We start from the raw sequence: 12,496 nt of genomic DNA, 5'->3' as shown, positions 1-12,496 counted from the left end.
TTTTTAAGGGTCTGATTTCTCCACGAGAGATTTCCACACCTGAAACTGCCGTGAGAGGTTTAAAATTTTATAATGTTGAGCAGTGTCCTCGTAGCAAGGACTGATTACTCAGAACATGCCAATAATCAGAAAAAGAAACCCTTATGTTTAAACACGACTGGTAAAAGCAAAGCCTCTGCAAGTTCTTTAGAAAGAAACCTCTGGCATAAATTAAACTGAGCTGATCTCCATGACGTGTTTTTGTCCATTAGTTCCATAACGAAATGGGGTGCTAGTTTAATTAACGCAGTGCCTGAAACACTTAGGTATGCTAATCCTGGCCTCAGGATGGTGTTCTGTCATTTAAAAAAAACAAAACAAAACAAACCTCCTCAGCATTGTTGTTACTGTACGAAACAGAAGATTTCTTGCTGCTACTGCCATTTTTGTTGTAAATCCTCACCCTAAAATATTTTGCACTAAAATACGTAAAGGTGAAAGATGCTAACTTTAAAATGCACGGTTTATTGTTTTCCTTGGCTATTTCAGTGGTTAGTTCTACAAATGGAAAAGCTGTAGAATGTATTTTTTAGAAAGCTGTGTGCGAAGCGCGTGTGGTTTCTCTGACCGCACCTGCGATGGGTAGGGCCATTTTTCTGTTCTTACCAAAGCCTGTTCATGTAAACTCCATCAGGAAAGCGGAGGCGGGTGGTCGTATTTATAAATAACCATGGCTGAAGTCTGATTTGTTTAGAAGTGTTAGATTTGATTTTTTTATTTTAGTCTTTTTATTTTATAGAAAGATTTAAGTTAAATATATAGACAAGCTACTTCATGAAGCTGGGGTTTTGCTTTTGTGTTGCCACGTACTAACATAGGCAGTTTTTATTTTTCGAGTTCATAGATGTATAATAAGTTATTTACCTGACTGATCTGCAGAGGGAAAAATCTGAAATGCCTCTCCCAGCTGGTAGGGAAATACAACTGTATGAGGTCACTTCTGCTGCCCTCCTTTGGGTGGTGAGAGTTTGGGTCCTCCGGAGGCAGTGCCGTGGGCTGGGCGTTGGCGTGCTGGAGTTCCACGTGTGCGGTGTCACCTGCCCACGTTCTGTGTCGCTCGCTTGCACCGCGCGTGCGGCCGGTGGCCGCTCCGTGGGAGCAGCCCCGACGCGGGTGAGCGAGCTCCTGAATTAACTCGGGGCTTGAATCAGATGGGGTTGAAATCTTGGATGCTGAAATCCTTGGACGTTGAACCGAAACCTTCTTAATGAAGACACTTAATTTACAGCACAGTAAAAAAAAAAATAATCGGAAAATGCATGTTTTAATTTAAATTTTGTAACTTTTTGATAGCATAATTACTTTAATAGCTAGCCTTAATTTCTGGCATTTTATTATATAAATGTGTATTGTGTACTGTTGTAAATTCACACACCGTATCTCTAGAACGTTATCTGTTGCTAAATGCAAAGTTCTTTAAATTGTTTATTCAGGTGGGTGAAAAACATCTTCAAAGGCCTTTTACTTTTTAAGCTCCACCATCATAAGTTGACTGTTACTAAACAGCATTAAATAATCTTCATCTCTGTATTTAACAGAATTCGTTTGCAGTTCCGTATGAAGTAGGCTCAGTGCCCTACTCGGGGAGCAGACAGGGCAGACAGATTTCCCCTTCTGGATGATCTCTACCTTCATCCACATTAAGTCCTTGGAGGAAAAGGTTACTCTGCTCCTTAGCAGAGCCTCAGTGTTGCTTGCTAATAGATGTTGGCATCTGTTTACCTCTGTCTACATCTTCTAAATCTTTTCTTTGAAGATCCTTTTCGCACAAGCCCCCGCAGCTTGATCTCACTGTAAGTTGTACAATAAGTAACCCAGTTCTGAGATGGAGGGATTGAATGTCGCGACTGAAGCCTTGGGGCGCTTGGTCAGGTCTCCAGGGTGCCGCCTTGTGAACTGTGCTGAGAACGGATATCGAGCATGAAAATACGTTTTTCTGGGGGATAACAGGAACGGGCATGGGTGCTTCGACATTGAGACTGATAAAATTGGGTTTAAGTATTGCAGGACATGGAAGAGGTGTACAATATTGTATCAGCGTCAGAAAATTTGATTCAAATTAGTTTAGTCTCACACAGGCCTGGAAGAGATCTGAGGTACCAAATCCAGTCTCTCTGCTATCCACATCACACCTCCCGTTAATAAATGTCAGAAGCTCCATCTCCAAGGCACTGAGGTGTATTTTCCTTAGCCCAAACAACGTGCTTTCTTCCTGAGTGTTTGGCAACTCTCATTTCCCCGCGTGCCCTTCAAAAGGCAACCACAGATCAGTATTTGCTCACCTCCGTGTTTTACTACACCGTAAGTACTGTCCACAGGAAAATGAACAAAGGCAATCAAAGGCCACGTATTGGGTGTCCTCTTGTATTTCCAGCCGACTCCCGCAGAACCCCTGCCTGCAGGCCCACAGCCTCTGACAAAATCGGATGTCGCACCTTGTTCTTCCTGAGCTCTGACAGCCGATTTCGGCACCTGCTGAGTCGCCTTCCTGGGGACAGAGCCTTGTGAGCGCAGGAGCCGGAGGCTCTACTCGCATCTTAATGGATCCCAGAACCCGGCTGTTTTCAGCATCTTGTGTTCCTCTGCAAACGCTGCCCGGCCTCGGGTGCTCTTGCTGCCCCTGTGCTGAGGCGATTCTGCATCTTGACTGAGTTTTGGGGCTGCCTGAGGAGGGGTTACCAGCCGTGCAGGAAATACGAGCCCTTGGCCTCCTGGCGGCGCAGGGGAACTTTGCGGGTTGCTTTGGTGAAAGGGAAATACTGCAGCGTTTGTTCCTCTCTGATTCCCGCAAACCAAATCTGTTTCTTTTTGCAAGCGCTCTGCTGTCTCGGCTGCGTACATGAGCAGCACGTGCGGCGTGGAAGGATACGACATCGAGGTGGTGGTGGTTATGATTAGATAGATCCTGATCTATTAACACCGTCTAAAGGAAAACCTTCAGTTGAATTGACACCTGAATTCAAGTTCAGGGGTGGCAGCGCTGCGCTGTCCTGCCCAGTGGCATTCACTCAGAGCAATTTTTCACATCACTTTTAAAATACTGACATTCATTCCAAGCTGTGTCCTTTTTTTCAGACAGTGTTTTAAGCTGATACCTTTTTGAAATTACATTAATGGATATTCAATATCTAATCAATCACACGGTTTAAAAAATTATCCTGTCCCAGAGGACTTTCTCTGATGTAACTCCATGCTACTGAATATTTTTTCTTAATAAATAGGAAACTTAGCACCTTAACTAAGACAGAGCCAAGCAAAGCAGTATTGCAGTTGCTTTCATCACACCACAATACTTTCATGACAGTATCACATAGGAATTTTAAGTTGATTTTCCACCCAAAACAGTATCTGTCTTGCAAGTATTTCAAGGATGCTGTGGTATAGAAAAGATTTGAATAAGTTTTTTTTAAATTCAGGCACTAAATGCACTTTTAGGTAGCCTGATTTTCAGAGCTGCTGGGTAGCTGCAGCTCCTAGGGCCTCAGGAACGCTCGTCTTTGCTGCAAACCAGGGAACATTAAATGTGCAAATAAGCTCAGTGCTAGGTGCTTCCACTGAACTACTGCTTTTTGGTTAATCTGCCGTGGGGACGGGGGACAGGTTTTTGAGGACAATGACTATATAGTCATCAGAGGAAAGGGCAGGGAGGAGCGTTTAGGACGGTCACTATGTAGATAACTTTCTGCTTTTTGTGTTAGCATTTACAGTCTTGTCATTTTAGTTAAAAATCTGTACTTCTGGCTCTCGGGGACTTCCTTGCGTTGGTGTGTCCACACACATTTCCTGTTCCCAGACTTCTGCCATCTTCACAGCAGATATGAAACAAGGTCAGAGAGAATTAACCTTCCTCGTTCAGAGGCAAGCCGAGGCCGGGATGCCGGGTCATTTCTCAGACTTACGAAAGATGAGAAAAAGATGATAAAGGGAAGGAGAAGACAAAAGAAACTTGACAGTGTTGCTCTGTATTGCTGGCAGAGATTTAGTTGTTCTCCATCCCCTTTCTCTCGCCTCAATCCTCATATTTCATTTCTGTAGCTACTTCTGGCGTTAGGGCAGTCAGTGGTGTCAGAGGGAGAAGACAACCTCTTAAGTAAGAACAAGCTCAAAACCAGATCATGAATAAGGGCTCAGGTGCTTCCACTGTACTGAAAGCAGAAGGGAGTGGCTGAGCCCAAAGATGCTCTAGTTTTCCAACATCTCTTCTGCAATTACCAGCCTAGGTGGTAAAGCCTCTTTCTTGCTGATTATCAGCCCTAAAATGGTGGGAAAAACAGAAACCAGAAAGGGACATGGAGTGAAATCAGTAACGTTGAACTGTTTTCTGTGAGGAAGCCAAGCAGAGCGGTCTCTGCGATGAAACGCACGCATCTGAGGCGTCTTCAACCTCGTGTTGTCCCAGCAGTTTGTGGAGTGTTTTGTGTTAACTGCAAACCAAGTTATTTTTGCCTTACAGAAAGCAACCAAAAATCATGAGATGGATGAATAATTGCCCAAGGGTCTCTGTATGTACAGCTCGTGGAGGTGAACGTGCAGTAGCAGCCATACACAGGGTTTGGGGTTTTTTTTTTGTCTTGTTTTTAAAAGTAATTTGATTTCATGGCTTTCTGTAGAATATTGTAATAATTCTGCTGTAAATACAATAAAATCACAGTTTGCTGAGCCGGCCTTTGTTTTGTTGATGGAAAACTTGCATGAAATCTAAGCGATGTCTGAGTGAAGGGGACAATTTAGAAAACGAGTGTAGAAAGCAGGTAACACCATCCAAGGTGTGGCTGCCTGACTGGATAGCCCAGGGCGGGAGCGCAGACGTAGCACAAACCTAAAAGGCCGCTGTTTTCCGTGACTGCCCTGCCCTGTCAGTGGGAATTCAGCTTGGGGTTGTAGGAGCTCCACTTTCTGCCCCCCAGTCCATGGGTCCACCCTCGTGGCAGCCACCCTTCCCCCTCGGGTACAGGCGAAGGGGCGAGGTGCCGCTGTGGGCAGCGGAGCCCCCCAAGGAACGGGCCAAGGGCCGCGGGCTGGGCTGGGGAGCGCAGGGGAGGCTGTAGGGCTGTGGTGCCTCAGGGGCCCCTTGGCTGCCCGGCCCTGCCCCGCCGCACGGCCTGCAAGCACCGTACGGCCTCCCCAGCAGTTCAGGGGTGGCTTCGGACGTGGAAGCACAGCGGCTGCGCCTAAACGTGACCGCGCGTGCGCTCTGCTTCAGGAGAGGATTAAAATGCTGCAAGGTGCTGTGCTCTGAACACTGACCTGGTTCACACAGGCCTTTGCTCTAAACTCTCCAAAGCAATAATGTGAGAAGGGCACCAAAAGCTGACATCGCTAACACTGGAAATGAGAACAGACCATGGGTGTTTGAACCTGGACTGAAAACAAGCAATTCAAGTTTTTTTGCTATAAAAATGAGCCACTGAGCTGCTTTGGCCAATACCTGGAACTAAAGCAGCGCTTCAGTGCGTGTACCTGTGTGTACCCGTGTGCGCGTGGCCCCAGGCACACCGTGGAGCTGAGGTGGCGTCACACCCGCGTGGCCCGGCGCTGCGCCAGGGGCTGCCGGCTGCGCTGAACACCGCCAGGCCCTGCCGTGCGGCTCCGCCATCGCCCACCCACCCGGCTTCTCCCCCCCCCCGAAATAGTTGAGCTCTAGGAACGGCAAGGAAGATGGTGGCCATGGCACCCGGGACAACGTGCAGAGGCTCCTGCTACTGTGACTGGGAACTGCCGACCCCCGAGCAGCAGCCGGGCAGCTGTAGGGGTCACGTACCGGCAATGAGAAACAGAACAGCCACCGAAACCACAAGGTGTGTCTGCCCATGGGCACAGTGAGCGGGTCCTGCCTGCCCGATGCAACACTGATCAGGCCTGGGGTGAAAAACACACTTTATTTGGGCTGTTTACATTAATTATTTTTCCCCAGTGTTTAAAAACCAGGAAAAAAAAAAGAAATTTTTAAAAAGCTCAACAAAGTATGTTTAAAAGTGCTTCAGTTTGGTCCCTGTGCGTGTCATGTCTCATTGTGCTGCTAGAAACAGGCATCGCAAAAAGCACATCCCAACCCAGGCCCCCCATGAAGTACTCGCAGGGGCTGCACCCCGCTTCTGCCCCAGCCCCTCCTGTGACAGCTGCTGGGGTGCTGGGCTCAGGCTGGGGTTTAATGCACGTGGAGTCGCAAAACGGCCGTGCTGGGAGGGCAGCGGTTCCCAAAGCAGGTCACGGGCTGGGGTGACAGCGGGTGCTGACCCCAGGGGTCTGAAGCACGACAGTGGGGCTGCTCGGGCAGACACCAGCACCCCCGCAGCCGGGTGGGGAGGGCAGACCCGGCCTTTGCTCCCTGCAGCACCCGCTACGCTGCCGTTGGCAAGGCTGGGCGCAGCGTCTCACGCGGGTCACTCCTGGGGTACCTTGGAGCAGCCTGCCCCTTCCCAGAGCCCCTCGAGCCACAGCCCTGCTCAGTACCACCAGCACCCGCTTCACCAGGCCCTCCCACCTGGGGCTGGCCCAGCAGAGCCTGTGGAGCTGAAATCCCAGTGCGGCGAGCAACCTTCGTCCCAGGGGTTCTTACCGGGCCTGTTGTCCTGGGGGCTGAAGCTGAGCGCTGAAAAATCATGCGTTTGGTGGGCGAGGGGTTGGATTATTTTTTTCTCTTTGCTGGCTAGTTGGCTAGGCGTTAAAAAAACTGTTTTGTTTTGGTTTTTTTTTTTTTTTACATAGCTGGGAGCAATACAAGAAGCCTGGACTGGGTGAGACAGGAAGCCTTTGTGAGCCCGAAGGCAGACAGGCTTGGGAGCTCAGGGGCACTAAGCCAAACAGCAGCAGCAGCAGCGAATACCCATGCTAGGGCCATGCTGGGCACGTAGAAGAGCCATTCAGATCTCAGCAGCGACACCGGACTGTCACGTCTAAGTGGTTAGCTGGTCGGCAAGGATGGTTTAGGATTAAGGCAGTGAAGAGTCGGGCTAATTCTCTACAGGCTGCTGGGAACGCTGCCCAGTGCAGAACTGAGCTGCCTCTTCCCTTAAACCCCAACACTTCTTCGTCTTCTTCTTCTGCCAACATACACTTGTTCACCTGGGGACAAGAAAGTCAAAAGGAGGGTTATTTGAAAAGTTCATGTGGGGTAAAAAAGCTAAAAAATCCAAAACACACAAACAAAAAAAATGGGGCTGTGTGGGTTTTCCAGCAGTTCCCAGAGATGGGGTGGTGCCAGTCCCTGACAGGGACACCTGCTTTCCTGGGGATGGCCGAGGTTCATACCTTTCTCTCCTTTCTCTCCTTTCGGTCCCCGGTGCCCGTGGCGACCTGGTGGGCCCATCGGTCCAGGGTCACCTGAAGGAATGAGAAGACCAAGTTTGCCCTCGAGCAAGACTGGCTCACAGAGAGGCCAGGGTAAGGAAGACCAAACAGGACGATGCTTGGGCTGGGATTGTGAAGGTGCCACCTCCACTGTGGGGAGGCTGTGACCCTGAGCAGCCTGAGTCGGCTGTCTCTGCAGACACAGTGCTGCTTCCCGGGCATTACAGGGCTTGGGAGGGAAAGGATGGCAAGCCTTACCTTTGGGTCCAGGATAACCCCTCTCCCCCTTTTCACCGGGTGGCCCCTGGATGGTACCATACACTGGAGAGGGAAATGAAGGGAGGAGGAATGAGTGGGACAAACCACTTGCAAAAGGCTCTGAGCTCACTTAGAGAAGCAGCGAGTCACGCTGGAAGGACATTTCTCTCGGTTAGATGGGATTAGACTGACTGAGGGCAAGTTTTTCAAGAACGGTTTTGGTCCCAACAAAGTCCCAGGGGCAGGCTGAGCTCATTTCACCAGCACTGCTCCGCCACCCTCTCTGGGCGTCCTGGCTGTCACCAGGGCTGGAGCTGGCCCACGGTCAGGGAGGGAAATCTGAGAACAGAGCGAGCAGCTGCCTCATGTTGCTCCACATGTGCCAGCCCAGCCATGGTAAAATAGGCTGCAGGGGTTGCAAGCACAGTGGTCTTCAGGGTTTGGGATGAGCTTCCTACAAGTAGTAGGAAAACCTAATGCCCTTCCTAATGATGAGACCTCACCTCTCCAGCAAGGGAGGAGGAGGAGGATGGAAAGATTATCTGCCTCCAGCTTTGTATACTGACTGTATTTTTGCAGCATGCAAAGGTGAAAAGGTCACTAGGTCTACAAGAGGCTGGAGAGATCTCCTATGCATGAGCCAGAAACACCAGGTGACTATGTCACTTACTTCTAAAGAAGTCCATGAGGTCCTCGGTGACATTGCCATAGGCTGCAAAGACCCTGCTGATGCCAGGAGGACCAGGAGGGCCTGGGGGACCTGCAGGTCCTTGTGCAGTATAAGACATCAGGTCCTGGAGAATACCTTGGCCTGAGGAATTAAAGATGTCATTTGAAAGGAGCTCTGGGAAAACTGTGGCTGGATGCTGAGGCAGGAAGGTGTAAGGGAGAGCTGGAGGCAGCAGGAGGAGTGAGGGAAGTGAACAGCGTGACACCAGGCAGAGGGGGTTAGGAGCTGTGGGCTGGGACAGGGAGGGTCAGGACGAGCAGGCATTCCACTCACTCTGTAGGCTCTCTGACACGCGGAGCGCCAGCTCGTTGTAGTCCAGGGAGCCAGTGAAGGAGCTGCTGTAGGCTCTGCTTGAACCTGCTGCTCTCCTGTGCGACTCCTCCTCTGTCAGCAACCCCTCAAAAGACCCATCACTGCCCGTGGAGGCAGCGTAAGAGCCATCGCTGCCCACTGAGGCACTGTAAGATGACATGCTGCTCATGGAGCTGCCAAATGAGCTGCCCGTGCCCAGTGATCCCCCGTGGGAGCCCTCAGCACCAAGGGATCCTCCATGCAACCGCTCGGAAGTCCGTAACCCTTGGTATGATGAAGACATAGACCCAGCCACCAAGCCACTGTCTCCTTTGGGTCCTGGTGGTCCCCGTGGCCCAGGGGGCCCAGGCGGCCCCGAGATGTAGCTTCGAACTTCATCACCTGCAAAATACAACAAGGGGTCACTTCAGGGCCCCTGGGGTACCTGGGCCCCCAAGGCTTGGCGGAAGTCCTATGCTACTACCTGAACAAAACCTGGAATGGGAAGCTCTGTCCCGCCACTCATCGCAGTAACCCTCAGCCAGTGCCACTTCTCAGGCAGCAGGCACAGGAGTCAACCTTGATCCTACAGATGGCCTGACACTCTCCTCCTTCCCATCTCTCCCACAATTTTGGGTGCCCAATCTTGGAAACATGCCCAATGATTTTGCAGAAAGGTGCGCTCCTCTCAAGCCAATTTCAGCACCTCTGCCAAAACAGCCATTCTGTGACTCCCAACAGTGAGGGGAGCCCCGTGGTTTCACAAGGCTGCCCTGGGTGACTCGCCAGCACGAGAGCTCAGACCAACGCTGCTTCACAGCTGGCTCAGCGCCACCCTCCAACCCCTGATCAGCCATTTTGTCAATGAAGATGCTTTTTCCATGGCAAAACTCTGCAGACGACCTCACTAGGGACTCGCTGTTCAGTACAGGCCAACCCTAACTGCCCAGCGCCTGTCCCTTTTGGGTCACAACGGGGACTTGTGCCTTGCAGTCGGACTGAGAGGAGACAAGCCCGTGGGACACAGCGCAGCCCTGTACAGACCTAGCTGTAGAGATCAGGTGTTGCTGCAGCCCCAGTTCAGGGAGGGCTCCCACAGGACTGCCTCGGCTGTGGCCGAGCCAGCAGCCCAGTCAAGGCAAAGCACGGCTCGGGGTGTGTGCAGGGAGGAGGGATGGCGTCCCCTTACTCTTCAGGTACTGGATCAGCTCACTCCTGAACTCGTCGCTGTGGGTGATGTCCGCATAGGACAGGAGGCCGGTTCCTGAGAAGCCTGGTGGTCCTGGAGGGCCAGGAGGGCCAGGTGGGCCCTGGACCCCAGAGAGGGAGGAGTATCCCACACCTTGAGAGACAGGAAAAATTGTTTTCCAACAGTGGAAAAAAATGAAATCACACATGTCTGGGGATCTTGAAAGTTTAAAGGCTCCAACCCCAACTTCCATCCCTTTCCAAATCATGTTGATGAGATTTTTTTTTTCTTTTTTAATGTGACCTCATTGTCAGTGGGCAGTCACCCCCGGTAAGCTAAATCTCAGCCTCTGGCCCCCAGCACCTACAAAAAGAAACTCCTTGCCCACCGTGAGAAACACGAGTGCTTTACTTTGTAGGTAAGCAGAGATGTCCTCCAGAGAGGTGCCTGGTGATCCAGGGATCCCTGGAGGTCCTTGGGGCCCTGCAGGACCAGGGGGCCCGACAAGACCACTGAATTCAGAGTCTGCAAGACACAAGGGAAGAAAAGGGTCACCCAAACCACCACAACCTTGATGAACCTGCTCTGACAGTAGAGGTAATGCCAGCTACAGGCATGTATAAAGTGCTTTTTTCTCCCCAGCACCTTCTGGTGCAGCTTTCCTGGTGCACCTCATTTCCCTGCGTGTAGACATCACATTGCAAAGTCAAGAGATCCCAAAGAGGGTAGAAGTCCCTATTTTGCAAATATACTTTTAAGAAGTGGCATAAGAAATTCCTTTCTGCCGCAGAGTTTGGTGAAGACAAAGGGCTCCTCCATCCCCATCCCCAAGACAGCACCTCGCTGCTGCTGCTCTCCACAGGAGCAGGGTGATCTGTCCGCAGCCCCTCGCAGTCTGTGCAGGTCCTGCCAGAGCCCAGGGGGCCTGCAGTGCTGCTAACTAAGGCAGAGGGACCAACAGAGTCTCAGAGGGTTATTTGTTGTGATGGGCAAAAGGGGAAATTCTGTGACTAAGCCTGTAAAAAAAAATCCTGGAGGTGTGTAGGGATCTATGGCAGGGGAGTGAAGAAGTTGGCTTACTTCGCAGGTATGCTGCCAGGTCACTGTAAGATATACCAGGCGTCCCTGGCGGCCCAGGTGGTCCAGGGAGCCCAATGCTCATCCCAGAACCTGCAAAATCAAACAGATCCAAGAGCAGCACATTGTCAAAACAGGCGGTTACAGTGTGAGCAGACAGGCTGCAGGGCTTGTTCACAGGCAACGCTGGAGGGCCTCCTGCAGGGTGGAGCGCTCCCATCAGCAGATTGTGCTGGGAACCAGAGCTCAAGCCTTGTTCTGGACTTGGAGCTGAAGCTTGCCCCATTAATGCCATCACAAGGGCGCCTGCAGACAGGCAGGCATCAGGCCTCTATTCTTGGCAAAAGCTCTGCACACCTCATGAAACCCCTGACATGGGGGGAGCAGGACACGCGGTTGCACGACCCACTGACTGATGCATGTGCTGCTCATCCTGTGTCTGCCTATCTGCAAGCAGCTCTGGTGCAAAACCTTTGCACCTTTGTGATTTGCTTTGACGAAATGTCCTTGCTGATACAATGCAGCTGTCCTGCTTGAGCTGTTGGGGCGCTGCTGTTAAACAGCAGTTTCCTGCTGTCAGAGCCAAAGAGGAAATTCCCACCGTCTTTGGAGCAGTCCATTAGTGAGATCTGGTCTCCAAGGGCAGTCCAGAGAGACTGAGCATGGAGCAGGCTGTGCTTTCAAGCAGATATAGTTACAGCTACCAGGATTAGGCATTTTAGCACTGCTGTGGGGGATGCTCCAGAGTCCTCTCTGTCCAACAGTTTCTACATGCCACATCACCCCTTTACAGCTGGGAAAATGAAGCAGAGAGGTGGAATTCATTTCAACTAACTTTAAACATCTAAGAGTTTGTTGCCTGGGCTGCCTCGACACAAAGTGGGCCTAGATCAACTGTTCCACAGAAATTCACATCCTGGCCACAGAGCCAGTAGGAAATGGGTTATAAAGGCACTTGAAGGTGTTGATGGAAATTCTAAGAAGATGGCTAAGATGAAATTATGTTCCTAAGCTCAGTTTTTAGCAAAGCAAGAACTCATTGCTAGAGCCTGTGGATAGATCTTAGCTACAGGGTATCTTTGTTCTTTTCCAAGTCTCTCACAATCCCTGCGAGGAGGTCTCTGTACACAGGGATTCACACAGTCAACGCTGGAAGACATTTTCACTGACAGCGTGAGGTTTCTGCTCAGCTCCCAAAGGAACAGAGGGACATGCACACTAATGAAGGCCATTTACTTGTCAAGTAGCTGATAAACCGTCTGGTCAGCTCATCATAATCCAGTGACAGAGACATGCCATCTCCCCCTGGTCCAGGAGGTCCCGGTGGGCCCTGGGGTCCAATTAGATACTGACGAATTTCTTCTCCTGGAAATGAAAAATGCATCTTTTAAGGCTGCCCAGCTGCTGCAAAGATGCCAGGTGTGAGGAGTTCCCAGCCTGTGAGCTGAGCCGCCACCACTAGGGAGACCACCAAAACCTATGGATGCAGAGCTCCTTTCCCCTCTCCCCTCCTTTTCTGAGTGTGAACTGCCCTGTCAGTGGTGTCAGAAACATTTGTGACAGGGCCGGGAACCTCCTACAATCCAGAGTTTGAGGAAGATGGACCTCCTTGTGCTCTGTTT

General features: G+C 50.8%; 1 protein-coding gene across 2 annotated transcripts in view; it reads right to left on the bottom strand.

Moving 5' to 3' along the window:
• Positions 1–7,051: 7,051 nt before the first annotated feature.
• Positions 7,052–12,496, bottom strand: part of COL17A1 (collagen type XVII alpha 1 chain) — a 36,718-nt gene continuing 31,273 nt past the window's right edge. For both annotated transcript variants that reach the window (XM_086466847.1, XM_086466848.1), the window contains exons 48-56: positions 12,111–12,239; positions 10,878–10,967; positions 10,209–10,322; positions 9,798–9,950; positions 8,591–9,010; positions 8,258–8,398; positions 7,588–7,650; positions 7,291–7,362; positions 7,052–7,104 (exon numbers count right to left, since the gene is read on the bottom strand). In XM_086466847.1, coding sequence (XP_086322973.1) covers positions 7,052–7,104; positions 7,291–7,362; positions 7,588–7,650; positions 8,258–8,398; positions 8,591–9,010; positions 9,798–9,950; positions 10,209–10,322; positions 10,878–10,967; positions 12,111–12,239 — 1,235 coding nt within the window. The remainder of the gene's footprint in view (positions 7,105–7,290; positions 7,363–7,587; positions 7,651–8,257; positions 8,399–8,590; positions 9,011–9,797; positions 9,951–10,208; positions 10,323–10,877; positions 10,968–12,110; positions 12,240–12,496) is intronic.

The sequence above is a fragment of the Leptosomus discolor genome, chromosome 6 (assembly GCF_034619465.1).
Source record: "Leptosomus discolor isolate bLepDis1 chromosome 6, bLepDis1.hap2, whole genome shotgun sequence".
In the NCBI taxonomy this organism is placed as follows: Eukaryota; Metazoa; Chordata; class Aves; order Leptosomiformes; family Leptosomidae; genus Leptosomus; species Leptosomus discolor.
Note: the sequence above shows the minus strand (reverse complement) of the source record. Positions and strands in the feature narration are given on the sequence as shown.